The sequence below is a fragment of the Corvus kubaryi genome, unplaced genomic scaffold (genome assembly GCF_017639235.1).
Source record: "Corvus kubaryi isolate FWS band 111438036 unplaced genomic scaffold, C.kubaryi_AGA036_p1.0 37398, whole genome shotgun sequence".
NCBI lineage: Eukaryota > Metazoa > Chordata > Aves > Passeriformes > Corvidae > Corvus > Corvus kubaryi.
Genome location: NW_024581137.1, coordinates 37,847,070 through 37,866,827, shown reverse-complemented (window position 1 = coordinate 37,866,827; position 19,758 = coordinate 37,847,070). Strand labels below are relative to the sequence as shown.

At 40.6% G+C, this 19,758-nt stretch overlaps 1 protein-coding gene across 1 annotated transcript in view; it reads left to right on the top strand.

Moving 5' to 3' along the window:
* ITGA8 (integrin subunit alpha 8) overlaps positions 1–12,849 on the top strand; it is a 113,227-nt gene extending 100,378 nt beyond the window's left edge. Inside the window, exons 29-30 of the mRNA XM_042044315.1 lie at positions 7,387–7,509; positions 8,770–12,849. Of these exons, the coding sequence (XP_041900249.1) occupies positions 7,387–7,509; positions 8,770–8,856 (210 nt within the window). The 3' untranslated portion in view covers positions 8,857–12,849. The remainder of the gene's footprint in view (positions 1–7,386; positions 7,510–8,769) is intronic.
* The last annotated feature ends 6,909 nt before the right edge of the window (positions 12,850–19,758 follow it).

The window sequence follows — 19,758 nt, the reverse complement described above, 5'->3', positions numbered from 1 at the left end:
AGCTAACACTTTAAAGTTTATATAGAGAAGATAATACATTTAAAAGAACAGAGCATATGTCCTTCATTTAATTCATATAGTGCTGGATTCCAATTATGCAGGCTGATATTTACATTTAGTTTTAATGGCATGAATAATCCCATGCACATAAGTAACCTACAGAGTCATGTGGTCATATTTGCAGCACTGAGGGCTTTATTTCCATCATCATGGAATATAGGTCTTGAACACATGGGTCTTGTACACAGGGTTATGATACAAAGGTGAAACATTATGTAAATGTAAGAAAATCTAGACCTTCTATAGTAAAACATTAGAGTGAAAATGCATCAAACAGAAAATCAGCGTGGATGTTAAACCAGAATCCACTGACATCTACAATAGTATTTCCATTAATTTTGGTAGTCTTAGAATTGCAACCATGTATTATACAACTGGTTGGATTTCCTTGCTAACAGCTGAATCATTCAAGAGAAAATTTTCAATTTTTTGTTACAAGTATTATTGTGGTAAATACTGTCTTACTTGGTGAATTTCATGTGCAACATTATAGTACTTTTTATTGCAAGAAGTACAAAGTTAGAATAAGCAGCAATTTGCTCTATTTTAATTTAGGATTCTTGAGCCAGTTTGGGAGTGTAATAAAATATGATTGCTTTTCTTAAATGTTTGATAGGCTTTTCACTGTGGATGCCTTTAGTATAAACTGTTTGACCAGTGTCCTACAGTGAGTAAAACTGGTTGCAGACTAAGGCCTACAACTTTGTTTACTTATTACAAGATGATAGCACTTTCATTTTAGATAAGCTTATATTCCTCATGAAATGTATTTGCATAAACATTTGTAAAATGTAAACATAAATGTGACTTCAAGCTCAAGGGAGCTTTTACATTCTATTTTGAGCATTTTTTGAGAACATATAAGAACATCACGCTGTAAAGGTATGGATGGGGACATGTAGGAGTACAAAAGAATTCCTGTATCTCAGCCTCTATAAGCAAAATTGCTGAAGACTAAAGGAAGGTCATCATGGGCAGCAAAAGTAGTAACACTAGAATAATAATTAATTTAGCTACTGTTTCTTAAAGTAGCATAATAAATTATGGAGAAGTTGATTTATTTTTTAAAGTGTGTCTTTCAGAGACCCGGGGGAAAAAAAAAAAAAGTGAGACTCCCACTAGCATGCACTGAATTCTGACCACAGATGCTGGAAGTTTGCACCAGTTAAACCTAATTCCCATCTATACACATGGAACTGTTGGTGAACCAGCAACTTTCTACATGTGCTTCTCTCTGCTTTGTGCTCCCTTCAAGAGGAATCAAAGACTATTTTGAAGACACACTGAGTAACACCAAAATCAGAAGCAAAATCCAAACTGTACAAAATACAGTGGAAAAAAACCTAATAATTATCTTTTCTACTTAGAATGTGCTTAACTGGCACATTTTAAAAAGGAAAATAAAACCCTCCCCAGCAGAGCACTTTCATAAGCAACAAGTGACTTTCATGGAACCACAAGAGGGGTTATGAAGTTAAGACTATCAGACAGCATCTGTGCTAAGACCAGCATGGATTTTATTTCCAATAGCAAACAAAGGCTCTGTCTGTAACTCTTGGGTTGACTTCACCCTCATCTCAGTGCTTGAGGCACCCTTTGCATACAAAAGGTGTGAGACATTCAGCAGTGTCAGAAGTCAATGGCTCCTCTCAAGTCTGTGAGCTGTGCTTTTCACCCACCTGACAGAGAAGCAAGCACTATTTTCATGTTCCACATAAAGTCTTGTCCTGAACGGAGAGGAAAGCCAAGACACATCTAAAGTACACTGTCAACATGCAACACTTGTGTAAAAATTCCGCTTCTTATTGGCCACCTTAGTTGGAAACATTCCCTGGCTCTGATCCTGCAGTGCTAAACCTACCACATGGAGAAGAACAGAAATCCAAGCTGAAAATACAAACTTGTCTTAAATCAAAATCGTATGTAAAACTGTTGTGGACAGCATGGGGCGAAGAAGGGACAGTCCTCTGTAAAAATGGTGAAACAAGGCAGACAAAACTGAAGGAATGTTTTGTTTCTTTCTACCCCTCCAGCTTCTGTCTCAGCTCTGTGGGTGTTCAGGACTTGCAGTGTCAAACTGTTCAGCAGCAGTTGCATTAGTAGCCTTGCAAGTCTTTGTGTAGAGTATAAAGGGTGGCAGCCCGGGGGCATTATATCCTACTGGTAATGCACACAGGCAGGAGTGAGACTGATGCCTACAAATAATCCCCTGCTCAGGAAATAAATCTCAAGTACTTAGCACAACCATCTCCTCGCTTTTAAAACCTAAGACAAAGAAGGATTCATGGAAAAAAGTGTGTGGGTGCAACAGGATGGTTTCAAGATTTTAGCAGGCAAATGTCATTAGCTTTGGCTGCACTCAGGCTAAAAGAGAACAGAGATGTGCCAGCTTTGCAGCAGCATTCTGCTTAATACAGGATAGACTAATTTCTGCTGTCTGTTTTGCTCATTGCTGATAATCTAAGGATTATAAACATGATACCCTGCTCTTCTAGATTACAATTCCTTGTTTATGTTTCAACATTTGTCAAGCTCCAGCTGAGCTACTGAAATTAAACCACAAGTTCACTTGACTGTCTGTAAAGGCAGAATGACAGAAGGAGGAAGGGAGAAAAGATTCTGAACCCGGGCAGCACAAGCAAGGCTGAGTGCTGCTATACCACTCATCATTATTCAGCATCCTCAGGAAGATCCACATGTCCTTATCTGGATCCATGCTGATAGGTGCTCTGTAGATACCAGAAGAAGAGCTAGCTGGTCTTATTGTTTTTGTAGCCTAAGAGGAAAGAAAACACAACAGACAAATACAACAGACATCTAGGAAGTGGCACATAAAAGAAGGCATGGAAAGGCAACATGGGTACTTGTATTTGCATACACTGCTATCAGCTTTATCCAAAATCTGTCTACCATCCCTAATGAAATAGTCTGTTTCCACTGATTGCAGGAGGATCTCAAACATGCTTTGAGGTCTGGACTGACCCTACCTAATTTTGAACAGTGAACTGGCACACATTAAGAGTCTAGTTGTTGCTCTGCTGCTGTGCAATCATATGTAGCCCTATGAGCCATTCAGACCCAAACACCAGGCAGCAGCTTACTTCACCCCTGTCTGAGAGCACCTGTGGTGCTGAAGTAGTTACCTTAGATTGGGTTAAAGTGGACTTGGTGCCCAAGGAACTGAGTCCTTGAGAGGCCTCCTAGACACAGACACTAGACAGGAGTAAGGCAGGTATTTATTTGAAAGTCCTTCAAAGGTACCCCCTGGGGCCAGAGGCTATTGCCAAGATGGACCCCAAGACGGACAACAGGTCACGAGTTCTTCACACTTTTATAGGTTTGGTTCATTTGCATATAGGGTTGATTCTCCAATTAAAGCTTCAGTTTAATGATGTAATTTCCCTCCGTTTACCCCCCTTTAGAGGCTTTTCAGTTTATACTTTTTGGGCCTAGGACGGTCTGGGTGTCCTTGGAAAGCAGGCCCAGAGAGGCTTTGTTATGTCTACCTAGCACAACAGAGCAGAAATTAACAGGCTACAAGAAACTTCAGTTACACACTAAGCAGAGCAGAATTTGAAAAATATAAAAGTTAAAACCTAAGGCATCAAACCAGATGTGGTTCAGTCAAATACTGTCTGAAGAAATGTGTAAACCAAAAGTTCTTCCTACAGTAGTACCTGCCCACTCAGATAATTTCCATATTCAGGATTACCATTTGAGTCGATTGTTGTCATGGTTTAGGAACGGTACTCCCCAGTTTAGTTCTCCCACTGTGACTCTCCAAATCACGCACCGCTTGCTCTCTTCCCTGCTTTCCCCTCCCTCTCACCCTGCAACAGGATTGGAGATAAGAACTGAAGGTAAAAAATGTAAAGATCTTGAGTTGAGATAAGAAAAATTTACAGAAAACAGCAATGAGATAAGAAAATTAACAGTAACAGCAACAATACTAATGACAGAGGGTACAAGAAAGGAAAGATTGTCAGGGAAACTCCCTGACAATAGACAATACTGACAGCTCCCTCTGCCATGCTTACTCAACTGGGAGGAACTTTGGAAGAGGCTCCCTTCCCCCAGCCTCAGCAATAGTGTGAGGTGGTATAGAGTAACCTTCAGGTCCTGGCCATGCCCCCTCCAGGCTACTCCAGAAATTAATCCTTTCCTGAAACCCGGGTGACCATCCATCTATCATGCCAACCATACCTGGCCGGCAGCTTGTCAAAATCCTTTTCTTCTGTTTTACTAATGTTCTACAATCCACCCTAAAGCAGCAATGCTGACTCCCATTTCCTCTTGTATTTATCTCAGTCACGTAATGCCACCTAGGAATTTGGCAGAAGCTATCAGTAGCAGAAATGGCAAAATAAAGTCTTTCCATGCAAATAGGTCTTCCCTGAGATTTGATCTTGCTGTATAATGGGGTCATTTTGTTAAACTTGAGACAACAGAAAGCACTGATTGCCTTTTATTTTTGCTGCTGTTTTACAAATATTTTTTAAGATGGTTTTGTAAGTGGTCTTTCACATTAGTGCTCCAGCTTCACAGCAACATGCTCAGGTAAGTGATAATGTTAAGAATAGAAACTACAGTGAAGCTCAAATCTTAGATGATTAAGATATGCAATCTGTATGTTGACAGTGTCGGGTCCTTTCCAAACAATAACTAAAATTTGTAACTTCCTGTGCATAGTACCTCAGAGTTTGCCAACAGAGGTGAATGGGTTGAGGTTTTTTGAATCAATCTGGTTTTCCTGTCTTGGGGCCCATGAATTTTCATGAGCACTTCCCAACTCTTGTGCTGTATGTGATCAGGCTTGCTTCAGGGCAGCATACATGCTTTTCAGGCAGTAGAAGGGAGATGCTTTCTTGCTTGGACAGCTGAGCTCATTGTTTTCTACAGGCTTCAAGCAGCCCCTTGTAACTGCATCCTTTCTGTTTTCCCTGGTCAGTTAGCCTTTTACTTGAATTCATCTTTTTCCTTAATTGGCTTTTCTCGGGAAGAATCTCTGCAGACAGTTCAGATGACCCTTCTCTCATTTGCTCTGCCCTTGCATTTTAATGCCACTCTGAGACACAAGCAGAGCCATTCAAAAACATTTTATCCTCACTAAATGAGCTCTGCTCTAGCTGAATCTAATGATGCAGAGAGGCTATGAAATTTTGCAGTGGTTAAGAAGCGACCCAAAGAGGAGGCTGGCAAAGGAAATGGTATTCCTGCACTGGCATGGTTGATCACTTGATCACACCATCAGGCTATCTGTTGGGACATAAGGGTGGGATTTCATGGGTTGTTTTATTAATGCTTTTTGCCTTAAAATAATTTTTTCTTGCTTTAATTAGCTCTCATATTTATTCTTTGTAGATGTTATCTTTTTGAAATATTTTAGACTTATGACTAGTTAGAGCTGCTCCAAAGATGTATATTAGCTGTGTTTGTTAGATCAGCAGTGGTGTGGCCAGCACTGCAAGTACTTCATCTTCAGAGCCAATGTTAAAGTGCAGACACCAGGACTGCGTAGTGTCTTGGAATTTTCTGTGTAACTCTCAGTGGAAGCTTTGGTAGAAAGCAAGTAGTACCCTACATAGAAAGTTTGTCCCTACATTTTGTTTCCTGGTGAGGGATGCTATAAAAATATGTGCATCAGAAGAGCTCACCAGACTGCCGTCTCTGTAAGCGCTGTGTCAGAGTAGGGAGCAGTTGGCTGCACAGATGAAGTAAGTGAAAAGGACTGTTCAAAAGTGTCTTCCAGTTAAGCCTGACAGTAGCTGAAAGACAGATCTACTGGTGCTTTCAGAATGAAAAGTCTATGAAAGAATGCTGATCATAAGAAAAAGTGAGAGAGGAAAGGATTGTATGTGGCAGAAAGGATAAAATTACTAAATTTGCCGCCTTCAAGGAGAGAAGTGAGAGGCATGGGAATGGAAACAGTTTTGAGCTGAACTACAGAGTTGTGTCCATTCTTAAAATGTAGGCTGCTGTTTCTTCAATGAACAAATTAGAAATTAGTATTGTGTTAAATTTCTAGTGCATCAATCACTAAGGTAGTAGCAGAAAAAAAAAACCATAGAAAATTTACAATGAGTGCAGCTCAGGGACTGGGAAATAGTCAAACTTATTAAAAAGATTAGATTTCCTAGCTGTACCTTGAGCACAGAAGAGGAATATCATTTGAGAGTTTGTGTCATCAGTTTCTTTGCAAACTGATTTCATCATGTCATAAAGCAAATAACTCCTATCTGTCACATACTTATCCTGTGTAAGGGAGACTAGGAGTAGATGAGAGGGGTCCAAGAGAAAACCCAAGAGAGAAATCACTTCCTAGGCTAACAGCAAAGAGAAAAGTTTGAGAAAATGAACTAAAACTGAAGGGATATAATTGTGTCAGAAGAGCTAAGGAAAGCTCAAAATCATTCCTTCCCAGTTGGGAGCAGCAGGGACAGAGCAAATATTCAGTGAGAATGATGAGGAGTCTTCCAAGCAGAGTCTGAGAGCATATAATAAATTTTGTACAAGGTACAGAAAGGAGAATGAGGAGGAGAGAGTGGATGTCCCCAAAAGGAGAAATGCAGAAGGGTTATTACTACTCTTTGTCCACATGAAGGTCTAAAGAGAGAGGTTTGCCAAGTCAGTTAAAACTTTGATAACTGATGTTAACATCTGCTTCTTTGTAGAGCCTCAGACAAGGAAAGAGCGCATTTCATGCTTGTTTCCCATTTAGGCAATAGTCGGTATGCTTGGCTTCTTTTAAAGAAGATAATATCATACTGTGCATTAGGCTTTATCACAAGGACAATACACACTGCTTGAGTTTCTTTTTTTGACTGCTTAGCTGAAATGCAAATCATCTGAAAAAATGTGTACAAGTATGTCAGCAGAAATTAAAATAAGAAAAATGTAGCTGGTATCTACTGTGGTTTGAATTAAGAGTTTGGGCCAAAGTCAACCATTGTTTCAGAGTAATTCAGTGCCATTCAGTGTAGTGGCCTAAGCTGCACCAGCATTCATGTGAGCAGAACTTTGTTCCTTGAATGTTCTTGAAGCATCTGCACAGAAGGGCATTATTTTGCCACTGTATTATGGGGAAATTATTTGTATGTCTGATACACAAAACTTTTATATATGTGTGAATTCCATTTCTAATAATTATCATGAACAGGTGGAAAGGAAATTACAATAAATGAAGCCAACATGGGTGAATTTTGGTCAATGTGAATTTCTAATCTGCAAAATGCTGTTAAAGTCAATGCTTCTAGTCTCTGTATTCTACTACCAGATTTGCTTTACTTGCTTCATTTTTGTTCATTAAATGTATTCCTTTCATTGCAGATCAGAACATCTGTCATTTGGTCCACCCCAAATGTCTCCTTTGAGATCCCTTTATGGGTTATAATACTAGCCATACTTCTTGGACTACTAGTACTAGCTCTGCTGACACTAGCTTTATGGAAGGTATGTTGCATTATTTCTGTTACCGGTGCCTTAAAAAAACCCCTGGAAGATACTAACAGATAAAAAGAGAGGCTAGAATTTTGTGATCTTTAACAGTTTGGAGCAAAAGCAACAGTAGACGTGTCTTTTTTGTTGTGGCCTTTCTGATATGTTAGTGTCATTGACCTTTATGCAGGGAACTTGTTCTCAAAGTCCTCCTTTATTATTGAAGTCCAGTTATAAATGGGCATACAGAGTTTGGCTCTGTTTCCCAAGACCTATGATCCTCTATCTCAGGATGTTTAGGTTCAAAAAGAAGTTACTCTAACTTTGTTTTCTCTGAATAATTCAGGAATTTCCAGTTTTTGTCAGCATGGAACAACACTACCAGTTCTGAGAATTAATTTTTAGAAGATTTCCTTTTATATTAATATATCATATATTTTGGTTTTTAAAGTTTTCTATTTTTGTGTTGGTTGTTACACTCCCTTCAGAAGTTTTAAGACAAGTTTCCAGTAACTGCTATATTACAGGGAGCCAGTGTAGCTTTTGTCCATCCTCTCAGTTCACATTAAAAATAAGATTGAAGTAATTCCTTAAGCTAGGATATGGCTCATCTGTCTATAGCTGCCTAAAGGTTACGGTTAGGTGTACAGCCTATGCTAACTGCCCAACTTCACCTAGTAAGGTAGTAACAGCAGCAAAAAGCTATGTCTAAACATGAAGGAGGAGAGAAATTACCTTTTGGTAATTACCTTTTAGTGGTACATTCCTTTGACCACTTGTGAACTTTCAACCTTTCAACTGAAAGAGTGACTTTTAGGCAGTTAAAGTAAGGTGAGAGAAATCTAATCTTTAGTGATCTTTAGACTGGGTCACAATACTGTCCTGTGGACATTTCCCAACACATAATTCACCTCTGTTATTATTACTGCTTGTCAGTCTAAATCTCTTTTCTGAATGAGCGCCTCGCTGAACTGAGATGAGCAGATTTCTCATTCTCATCAGTCCATATCACCATTCAGACCAACTTTACATCTCCTGCAAAGACATGTAATATAATTTGGATTTTTAAAGCTCTGCTTTGGAACTCAGTGCCTTGCATCTAAAACTTTCAAAGGGAATGATTTGGATAGAAATAAAATACCTTCACAATCTATCAACCTGCCATACATTGTGTCCGACATTTCAGGTTGCCTGAGTGAAGAATGAAACTGCAGCTGAGTGTTCCTGTGGTTGTCTTACCATGATGTCTTTGTTTCTGTTGATTGTTTTCTGCAGTGTGGCTTCTTTGACAGAGCTAGACCTCCTCAAGATGACATGGCTGACAGGCAACAGCTGACAAATAACAAGACTACTGATGCATAAAGGAAGAGAGTTACAGTTCAAGTCAGAATCCTGCCTGAGACTAGAAACACAATGAGGATTAAATGAAAGATTCCTTCCAACAGTCTTCCTTTGTACCAGGAAGTGACATTGTATCAATCTGATCTATGCAATGTTCTGAGAACATGCCGCATGATGGCCATCCTTGCCAAAGAAAGCAACTTTATCACTACCTTATAAACATATTCACCACTGAACAGAATGTTCATCCCATATTCCAGTCAGTCTACGTTTCAGCAGATGCTTTTGAGCGCATGTGGTATACTGAGATGCTTCCAGAACAAGTCCAAATCTCTCAAGGAGAGAATGCCTTCATTGCTGTATTATCTAGAAGATGAACCAGGACAAAACTTCTGAATGCTACTGTATCATGCAGAATACCTTTGAAACCTCCCTAAGAACTTTTATGAAATTATGGCTCAGGGAGACAGGCAATATATCAGTACTGTGAAAGTACTTCTGAAACACAAAGGTAGTCTATAAATAACTTTATAGATGGGGCACAATTATTTATTTTTCCACCTTTTGGAATAAGTATCTGATATAATAATCAACATAGATTTTGAGAGAAGAAAGGAAAAAAGAATAGAAATAGTGTACTTACTTTGCATGTAAATAGAAGAGTAAACCCATTGTACACGCAGAACACAACTTCCTTGGCTGAAAGGTGTTTTGCAAAGCAGAAGATTTATGGAACACTTTACAGGATGAGATATATGATAAGCAAGTACACATTGTATCCCTTTCAGCCCAGAGCTGGCAGTATCACACCCAGATAACTAAATCCATGCACAGTATAGAGCAGGGATGAGTTACCCTGTCCTTGCTTTGCTGAGGGCTGGCAGCTGTACACTGACACAGGATACAGTCATTTCTGAAACACTGTTTTAAATTATCACAGCCACACTGGTGATATTGAAAAGGCTTGGAGGGTTTGAGCTGGGGTAAATTTTCTTGGCCATTGCCCTGTTACTTCATTGAAATTGCCTCTTAAAATGGAACAGCTATTGCCATAATTGTTCACCTAAAGAAATCTTGGTCTTTTTCATTTTTCAAACTACAAACTGGCAGCATCTTAAAAGTAATGCTTTTGGCAAAGTTTAGGGATTAATAAAATTATTTTTTAAGCAAAGTCTTGCAGGAAAGGGTGGCAGGATTTGTATTTATGCAGAAAAATAGCATGCCAGCCAGCCAAGCATTAACAAAAAGAAGAAAAGAGATTTTGAGGTAAAGAGTAAAAATACACACTTAGTATTTACTATTTTTTTCTGGGTTTAGGATTCTGAAGAAGGGATGATTCTTTCCCTTCTATCAGCAAATGGTCTTTATCCCAGCAGGGACTGTAAGGCCTGATCTGTGCAAATTTGTATGTGAAAGTTTGAGTCTTTCAGTGCTGTCTGTGAGTGTGAAATTAGCTATATTGTGTAAACGTCAGGAGGGATTGTTCATTTTATGAAACATACACACCACTTGCCTTCTCCTGAGTTCCTTTTCTTGCCAATCCATCTCAGCTTCTCAACTGGTAATGGCCTCGTCCATTCTGCCACTTTTTGGCTCATTTTAAACAACTGCCCTTCTGCTTCCTAATACTTCAAGATAGGAGTAGTCATGAGACATTGTCAGTTCTGTCAGTCTGACATGAGATTTTACAGGTCTATCATTTCTTTCAGACTGACCTGGGAAATCCAAGCAGGAGCTGTGTTCCGCCTCCATATCTAAGGCAAATTAGCAAGAAGATCTTTATGGAGTCTTTAGTTTATCAGATGCAGTGTGCCTGGGTCACAGGACTTCCTTAGAGGAGGAGACATGTGCCTCTGGACACAAAGATGAAGCACCTGTGTGCTTCACACAAGCAAGCACCTCTGTTTCCTAGAGATGGGGAGGCCTGACATCTTCCCAGTCACCCAGAAAACCATTAACAGACTCCTTCCCCCAAAGGGTTTTGAGCTGCTCCCTTGTAGATTAGAGACAACAGCTGATAAATGCCACCACAAAGCACACCTGTCCCATATTTGCACACCTCTGTATCCCATACATTCCAGGCAAAATCATCCTTCCATGAAAAAGTAAAGTGAGCTTCCAGCTTTTGTAAATATTTAATTGTTGTGTGTAGCAGCTTCAGAAATAATATCAGCAGCTCATTGTAATCACATCATCTGCACAACTCTGATGAAATAGCACCATAAGGAGATACCGAACATAGGACTTCTGTATGTGCAATACTTTGTATTTCTTATATACCTGAAGCATGTTTACACTGGCATTTGTGGTTATTTTTTTAAATTTTTGAATATAGTGATAATGATTACAATAAAGAAAAAGGAATAGGGGAAGAAAAAAAAAGGAAAACAAACACAGCACTGTTCAGTATTTCTTGCAATGTGTTTTCAATCCGACATTGTTCTGAGGATGGGACTAGGTGACCTAGTAAGTTCTTTGCAGTTGTAATTTCTACAGTTCACTTTTGAGCAATTACTCTCCATTTTAATGATGGGCAAAACATGTTCAGATACTAAACTTAAACAAAAAAGAACCTCAGTGACTGTTGGGCCTGGCTGAAATCCATTGGCTGCAGCTGTGTAATGTCACTGGAAACCAAATTAGAGGCACATGATCTGACAAACAGTTACTTTGAGCGATGCTTTGTTTTATATTTCTACATCCTTGTAGATTAAACTTCCCCCGTGGAAATGCCTGGAGTTGTGTGTTGTCAAGGACTGTAGTCTATTCCCAGCATTTGTGGATAGTTTTGGCTGCAAATTGCAAACAGCTTTGTGAAGATTTCTGGGTTTAGTGCTTTCCAAGAGTGTTTATTCCCTGGGGAGATTGCATCCTGGATGTGGACACTAGCAGGCAGTTGACATAATCTTTCCCCCCAGTATATTAGTAATGTGCTGCATGATAACCTCTGCCACATCCTGAACTGAATGATGACTGAATGTGATGTCAGCTTTATAATGAGTTACTAAATGCAGCTTTCTGTAAAAGTAATTCGACCTTATGCTTCCCAATGTATGTGGCAAGCTGCTAATTGCAGAGAACGTGGGAGTAGGCCAGAGAGCAGGAAAAACAGAAGATTATTTAAAAAATCAGTCTTTTAAAATTATATTGCTATGACCACCACAGCAGTCTACTAAACAGAGAGACATTCATCTTATTTCATATGCTTCTTGCTGAATTTGAGAAAGGCTGTATGCAGCAGACTGTATCATATTTTCTGTTTCATGAAGATCTCAGAATTTACATAACAGGGATCAGTATACTTGAATATATTTTCCCTTACGGATTTAGTCTTTAAAGATATTTAGCAAATACAATTTTAATTTTACCACAGGATAATTTTTTCTTGTCATCATTCTGTAACTCACTTCGAGTTTTTCCTGTTTTTCACAGCTTTTACAGGTTTCCCACATTAGACAGCTCTTGAAAACAGTACTGATTTTCTCTGCATTTTAGCTGTGAACTTTCCATCCATTAGCATGAAGGATCTTCTGGTAGGCATAGCTTACATTAACTAAAAAGCCTTTTGGGAACCAACAAAACACCTAGAGATACGGAGGGGAAAGAAAGCCCCAGCCAGCCATAGCCTATGGTATTCCACTCCATTGCAGCAGGCTTTTTTTTTCATTAAATACCATCTGACACACTGCCTTTAGGAATTGTTTATGAGTGAGTGTTTTATTTATGATTGTGGGCAAAGATCCATATTAAAATGTAGTGTAATGGCAGTGCCTTTTAACAATAAAAAGTCTTCAACTCAGCTTGTGCAGGCACCATGATGTGACACAGCAGGAATTCTTTTAATATGGAAGGACTGTTCTTGTTTTGCCTGTGTGTTGTATTGGAGAGGCACTTAGCTATTCAAGATACTACCCTACTGTACACAGTGATTTTTAGCAAAGAAGAATGGAAGTAATTGTTCAACTCACTTTTCAGATGGTTTCATTTGTTTTCAACGTTATTCTACTTAACCAATGTACTACATTTCATTTGGTTGTATATTGTTCTTTGTTTCAGTGAGGGTTTGTAAAGCAGACTTCAGGAACTGTTTTCAAAACTGGACTGCATCAGACAGTATTGCTTTTCCAGAGGCCACTCAGGATAACAGCAGCAGAGCAGAATTCAGGATGCTGTGTGAATTGGTCAGTGCATTACATGGGCTAGCTTCCTTTTCAGCAGTTTACCCAAGTTCATATTCAGAGTCATATTAAAAAAAAAATCAACCTTAGATTCTTCATTTCTCTTGTCAAGGCAGGCCAGGGTGTGCCCTGTTTATCATTGCTATAAAAGCCAAACACCAGGCAGTTCTCCCAGCAAAGCTGAGGAGGGCGTGCTTTAAACTTGCACAAGACCAGTGTTGCACAAAGCAGCCAAACCAAGTGTATGGCAAGAGCACAAATACCATCTCTCTTGAGGTGTTCTCCTGGTCATGAAAGTTAACATTTCCAGCAAAAGCACTCTCCCCATTTATCGCATTAGACCTGCAGCACCAGAAAATAATTTCTGAAGCTGCAAAAAGTTTCCATAGATTTCATATTCTTCGTTGAAATTTTTCATTATGAATTTATATGATATTTCTTGGTTCTCCAAATACCCTTACTGATTTTTTGTTGTTGTTGTTGGTCCTTAATATTTTAATAGCATTTGGGAAAAGATAGGTCAGCATAGTAAGACCTGAAAAAAAAATACATTTAAATTAACAGTGAAGTCTCACAGGAGACCCAGGCTTATATCTGGATTTTTTTTTCCATTTTAGGCTTGGAAGAGGTGTCAGGAGATAGGTCAGGTGGAGAGTGTTCTGACTTTGTTGTAACAAATACTCCCATGCCAACTAACGTGAAAACCAAAATATTTTGTTCTAAAGATCCAGATCCAGGTCTATCATCTCCTCCTGTGTGCCCTGTGTGTGGGAACAGGCAGAGCACGGGTAACTGACACCATTAAACTAGGGGTAGAATGAGACATTCACAATTTGACCAAGAAGAAACTTTCTTGTGGAGAAGGACAAAGACTAAATTTTCTTGCTGGCTAAAATTGGGAAAGAACTGTTTTTCTTGAGGAGAATGTGACACCATGGAAGCCCTGCCCTTCAGGCACCATGGGTACAAGAATAAACACAAGGTGGCTGGACACAAGGGACTTGCTATCAAGCAGTTAAGGAGGCTGTGGGATACTACATTAGCTATAAACAACTTAAAGGGAGGAGGAGGCTCTAGAGGAGAAATCAAACCTTTAAACATATAGATGTTACAGATCAGAAGCAACAGAGAGGATGATTAGTAAAATGGATGACTGGAAATAAGGCTCAGCTACAGCAGATGAGAAGTTGTGACCCCAGAATATGAGATTAATGATCTACTAGAGTGATCTGATTTTTTTTTCACAATGGCGAACTGATTCATTGCTCATGCAAAGTTTGAAGAAGACTATTTCCGTAGTAATTAGATAACAAAAGGAAAAATATCTGCAGCTGTGACAGGCTTACTGCGTTAACTGTGAATTCTCTCATTCCTAAATGAAGGGCTGTATTCATTGACTTTGAGAGAAGGAAGGAGGTGATAAAGACATGACACTTGAATTTTTTCCAGCTTCTGGCTTCACTGCTGTTTCAGAGTGACTTCAGTATTTGCTGAGGCACTGTGACATCTTTCACTGTAGTGGTACAGGCTGTGCTATCCAAAGGTAATAGAAAGACTTTTCTTTCAAACCAGTAAAAACTAAATCTTTTGTGGAAACTTTCTGTTTCTTTCTGTTTTCCTGTTTCCAGGAAACCTAAGGAGTAAAGAGGTGTTTAAGTGGGATGGTTTTATTTATCAAGTGTTGCTACATGCACTAAGAAGCTTCTCCATACATGTAGAAAGCTTTGGTCTTTATAAAAAGTTTCGAGTAGTTAAACTGAAGCAATTCTTTGCAAACAGATGAAGGAGGCACAACTGAGGCAGCAATGGAATTGAAAAGTTAATTGATGTAGTGAAGGTGACAGACCTATTTAATTTTGGCTGTACTGAATGCTTGACATTTTCAAGGTTTACTAGTTCTTTAATTCTGCATTTAATATATTATGGTACCAATGAATTAGACATTATTAACAGTGATATTGATGTTTAATGTAACAAGATACTCACTAACAGATCAGACAAAGCAGTTACTCTCACAAGAGGAGAAAATGCTAATACCATAACAGTTTTCAGTCCTTTGGACATACTCGCTTTGCCTCAAAGATTTCTGAAGCTTGTGCCTCTGCTCTGTTGAGTGCTGCTTCATTAATATTATTTGCTTCATTGGCTCCTCCACACTCAGCTGGTTTGGATGGTTGAGAATCAATGCCACCTCCTCTGCATCTGCTTCTTGTTTAAAATGCTGAAGATATCTCCTGTCTCATGAACATGTCTGCAACTTTCAGTAATTCCCATGTGATGGATGAGAATATATTCTACTTGATTTTGGGGGGAAGGGGTGTTTAGTCTCTACCCCACTTTTCTAATGCCCATATATACACAAAAAGTCAGTCCTATGGTATCTATTACAGACTATTTCACTAAGCAACCAGCCAAGTCTTTGTTCTGTAATTTAGTAGAACAAAGTAAGCCTGAACTTGGCCCCCCAGCCATTTTAAGCAAACATCTGTGTGAAACCATTGACTCACTGCAATGTCTTTAAGAGGAAATCTTGTAAAATATGTTGTGGGCTCCTCACTGTCATCGCTACAGTTCTTACGTTGTGTCAAGTGTATGTTCTTAATGTAGATCATGCTTAGCAGATTTTATTATCTTGAAAATGCTTTCTCTGGAGAGTGGGAATGAAGTGCAAGAAAAAATGTGGATTGTCTTTCGCAAGCACACTCAGAGCTGGTGAACTTTTAACTACCAGCCCCTCAAAAGGATCTCCTGAGCAGGTCTGTGGGAGGAGGGGAGGTGGCAGCATGGATTGTGAGCACCACCAAGGAGAAGCAGTGCCTGGAAAGAAGTGGATTGGCTCCAGCATACAGCATTGTCCCAGACCTGGCGTAAAGAGGTGTTTCCTCAGCTGCCATAGGACTGAGGGGCTCTGTGCTTGGCCTCCCTTTTTCCTGAAGCTCTCTCTTCCTTTGTCTGCGCCCCTTTGCTCCCTCCCCTCGCTCCCTCCTGCAGTTGGTGTCTTGCCTACCCTCCAGCCCCCTGACAGTTCCTGCTTGTGCTTCCAGCCATTAATTCCCCCCAGCCTCCCCACACCTCAGTGGCAGCAGCTCCCCAGCTCTCTCTATCTCCCCACCTGGGACTTCACCAGCTGCTTCCTGGCCCTGTGATGTGATGGGGCCCCAGTTGGGCACCACAGGTCTCCCAAAATCAGGTCTCACTCCGTGGCTACCCCCTGCCTCCTCAGGGAGGCTTGGGCAGAGCTCAGTCCAGCCAGAGCAGATACAGCAACCATGTACTTCACACAGGGTTGCTCAGTGGGATGGCATCCCCAAATCATTCATATCCCACTGTTTTACACCCACATATGCCTCCTCAAAGATAAACCATCTCTCTGTTCTGCTCATGTTACTCCATCTCTACCCCATTTTTGTTTCTGGAATGATCCCCCATGTCCCAGAACAATGTCCTGGCCCATTCCTTGCAGACCACCTCTCAAAACAAACTCTCCCAGTGACCTTTTACTAACTGAGCTCTGCCTGTTCCTCTTGGCTGCTAAGGCAGGCCCAATCCCCAAAGCTGCCCACATAATATGTACCCTGGATCTTTCCAATATCTCTCTCGCCACTACCCCAGGCCACTCAGCTCTTTCCCAGTGTACACTGGGGACATGGGAGGGAAGGGATGGCCTTGTGCTTGGCTGCTGGGCTGAGCTTGGGCAGTGGGAATTGCCCACAAACTTAATGTACTTTCGGGAAAGCATTTCATCCCTTGCTTCCTCATCTGCAGCAGGGCTGCTAAATAACAGTGCTGGATACATGTCACAAATAATAAACTCCTCAGGTGGAAACCAGGACTCTCCTATTTCTCTAAGGCTGAACCAAGCTTAAACACCCATATCAGTGCTGAGTAACATCAGCCTCCATGGACCAGCTGCTGCAAGTTCAAGTGCCTGTATTGAGGAAACATGTGACTGCTCCCTTTCTTTCCCCACAGACCCATAAAACCATATAGGGTTATTTCTTAGCTGCTTATGCTTGCATTATTTGGGCCATCAGTTATAACTGGTGAAATAAAGTAAAAAGTAGTAATGGATACTGTGATTTGAGCTATTTATACATTCCAGGCTTGCAGAAAAAAAGTCTGCTTATTCCATTCTCATCAATCCAATATATATGAAGCTACTAAACTGTCATACAAATAATAGTTTTCCAAGCTGCTGTGTAGAACAATTCAGGTGGGAAGAACTAGTAATATTAAGTACTTACCTTTTCAACTTTGGATCCATGAACACTAAAAGGATCAAGCTTGTATTTCTTTTGAACATAGAATTATATAGGAGTTAAATGTCACATCTAGAGCTTCTCTGGAATTACTCTGGAGGTTTTCAGCAATGAGATAGAAATGCAGTGCCTTGTCTTTGCTCTACTGCACACCAGGCTATTGCATTTTTTATTTCTGTAACAGAAGAGATGCACAGTCCTGAATGGGAGTACAGGTACACAAGCAACCATGAATCAGATCACTGAAGAGGATTTTGAGGAATAAAAGTGTATGTCCCTGAGCAACAGCCAAGCTGGTGTGTTGACTCAAATAAGGAGTAGTTACAGATGAAGCAACTGGGTCACTTGAATCCCTGGGTGCTCTCCAAAAAATCAGACCTGCCTGAAGCTGAGCAGTCAGAAACATTGTAACACTTGACGGTCTTGGCCTAGGCATGACTTCTTGTCAAACGGAGCAGGATCACTTCATATCAGCATCCAAAGCTGCCGTGAAACCACCATGAGTAGAAGAGACTGGCAGTGTAGCCTGTGTGTTAGCAATGCAGTTCCTTGTTTTAGCTGGCTTGTGTTACAGATATAAGGATGACGTGTAAAGCTTTTGTAAAAGCTGTCTTTTTCTTCTCCATGTACTCCAATGATGCCTACAGCTTAAAAAGCTGGATAGAGTCAGTCTCTTAATTTGCCCTCCAAGTCCTGAATTTTTTGCCTCATTAGATAACAGGCACCAGCTGACAAACACCTCAAATGCTGGTGCCCTAAGGAGGAATGAAGCAATTTTCCATATGATCTACTGTCTCAACTATTTCGTTCAACTGTTCAGTGCTTCCACTGAACACTGAGGATCTGTGGGGGAAGTGCAGGATTTGGGTGTTGGCATGCCTTTACTATGTGCTAGGCATAGAGCAAATTTGTGGCACAGAAGGCCTGCATTTCAAATATAAAATATGGAGCAGCAGATGGATGTAATAAACAGCACCATACAGAAACAATGACATGATTATGAACAGCATAATAAGCAATGGTCATAGCATGCCAGGGCCATCAGCAGACTTCCTATTCTGGATTCCTAAATTGGGCATCATAATACCTAAATAGAAGTCATCTGGCCCATCAAGGCAACCCAGGGCATCTCTCCTAGTTACTCCAATGCCTTATACAGCCAGTGGATGTGACAGCTGTGGGTTTACTCTCCAGCAGCTCCCTTGAGCCCATCTGGTGACATTCGAGCCTGCTGCCAAGGAGGAAACAGCAGGCATCAACTTGGGCTATTTTCCCTGCCTTGCTGAGGGCTGAGGCACTGGGTGCCACTGGGATGTACTGTCCCAAGGCCACTTTTCAGAAGAACACTGGTGTGCAAGGTAGGGGAGACAAGCAGGCAGAGGTTGTGCCCAGGAGCTCGTCTCAGCCCTGTGTTGCCACTCTGCTCTGGCTGTGTTGTGCTGTGGTTCACAGCAGCCCGCGATGCAGAGGGATTACAGAGAGAGTAGAAGGGTCTGGCTGCAGTCAACTGAGTAGAGTGATCTTCTGGGACTGGAAAGTTGTGGTCTGTGCTCATAGAAGTGAGTGGGTTCCATCTTCTGTATTACAAAGTGCTCAAAGCATGGGCATTTATGAACTCCAAGAAGATATCCTCTCTCCAAGTGCCCATGTTTGCTGTCCTGTGGTTCCTAGGTGTTCAGCATCCTTTTCTGCACCAATGGCACTAGTACTGTGGGAAGGATGATGCATGTGTCTCTTCCCAGATATGTCCATCACCCAGTTATGGTCCTCTTCTGAGAAGTAAATGGTTGTTCACATCCTGACAGGTTGAATTAATTCTAGTGTTCACTCACTCTGCTTTATGGCTGAGTACAGTGGCCAAGAGGCTGTTACACATGTAGTGTCCCTTTCTCCTCTGATTCTTTCTTGAGCCTGTCAGTGTGTGGCACCATCTAAACAGGCTCAGTGGCTTTCGGCCTCCCACAGACTTTGACTCATTCTGCACCAGTTGCAAAAACTGTGGAAATGAAGTGCTCATGCTGATACACTTCTGAGTTTGTGCTATGATGTGTGAGCATCCACAGACAGCAGCAGTAGAAGCAGCACTGTTAAGGCTGGATACCTCTATGGGCTGGCTGCCCCAACAATATGTGGTCCAAATTACTCTATTGAACTAAGGCTCCTAAATTTCTGTTAAATTGGCCCTAGGTTTGCTAACAATCAGTCTAAATGTGATCCCTTGCCAATAAATGAACTTGAAGAAGTCTGGAATTCCAACTATGTTGTTTGAGATCCCCAATGAATGTCGTGGAAAGTTTACAGCCTTGCCATGTTCTGCTAATCATTTAAACATTTAACTTGTCAGATGCTCAAAGGTTCATCATTTTCATGTTCAATTTCCTGAATATACCAGGAAAATTTTTTCCAACTTGACCATTCAAAACAAGCAACTGTATTTGTATGTAGGCACCTAAATCAATGCTTTGCTCTGCCATGCTCTGAACTCT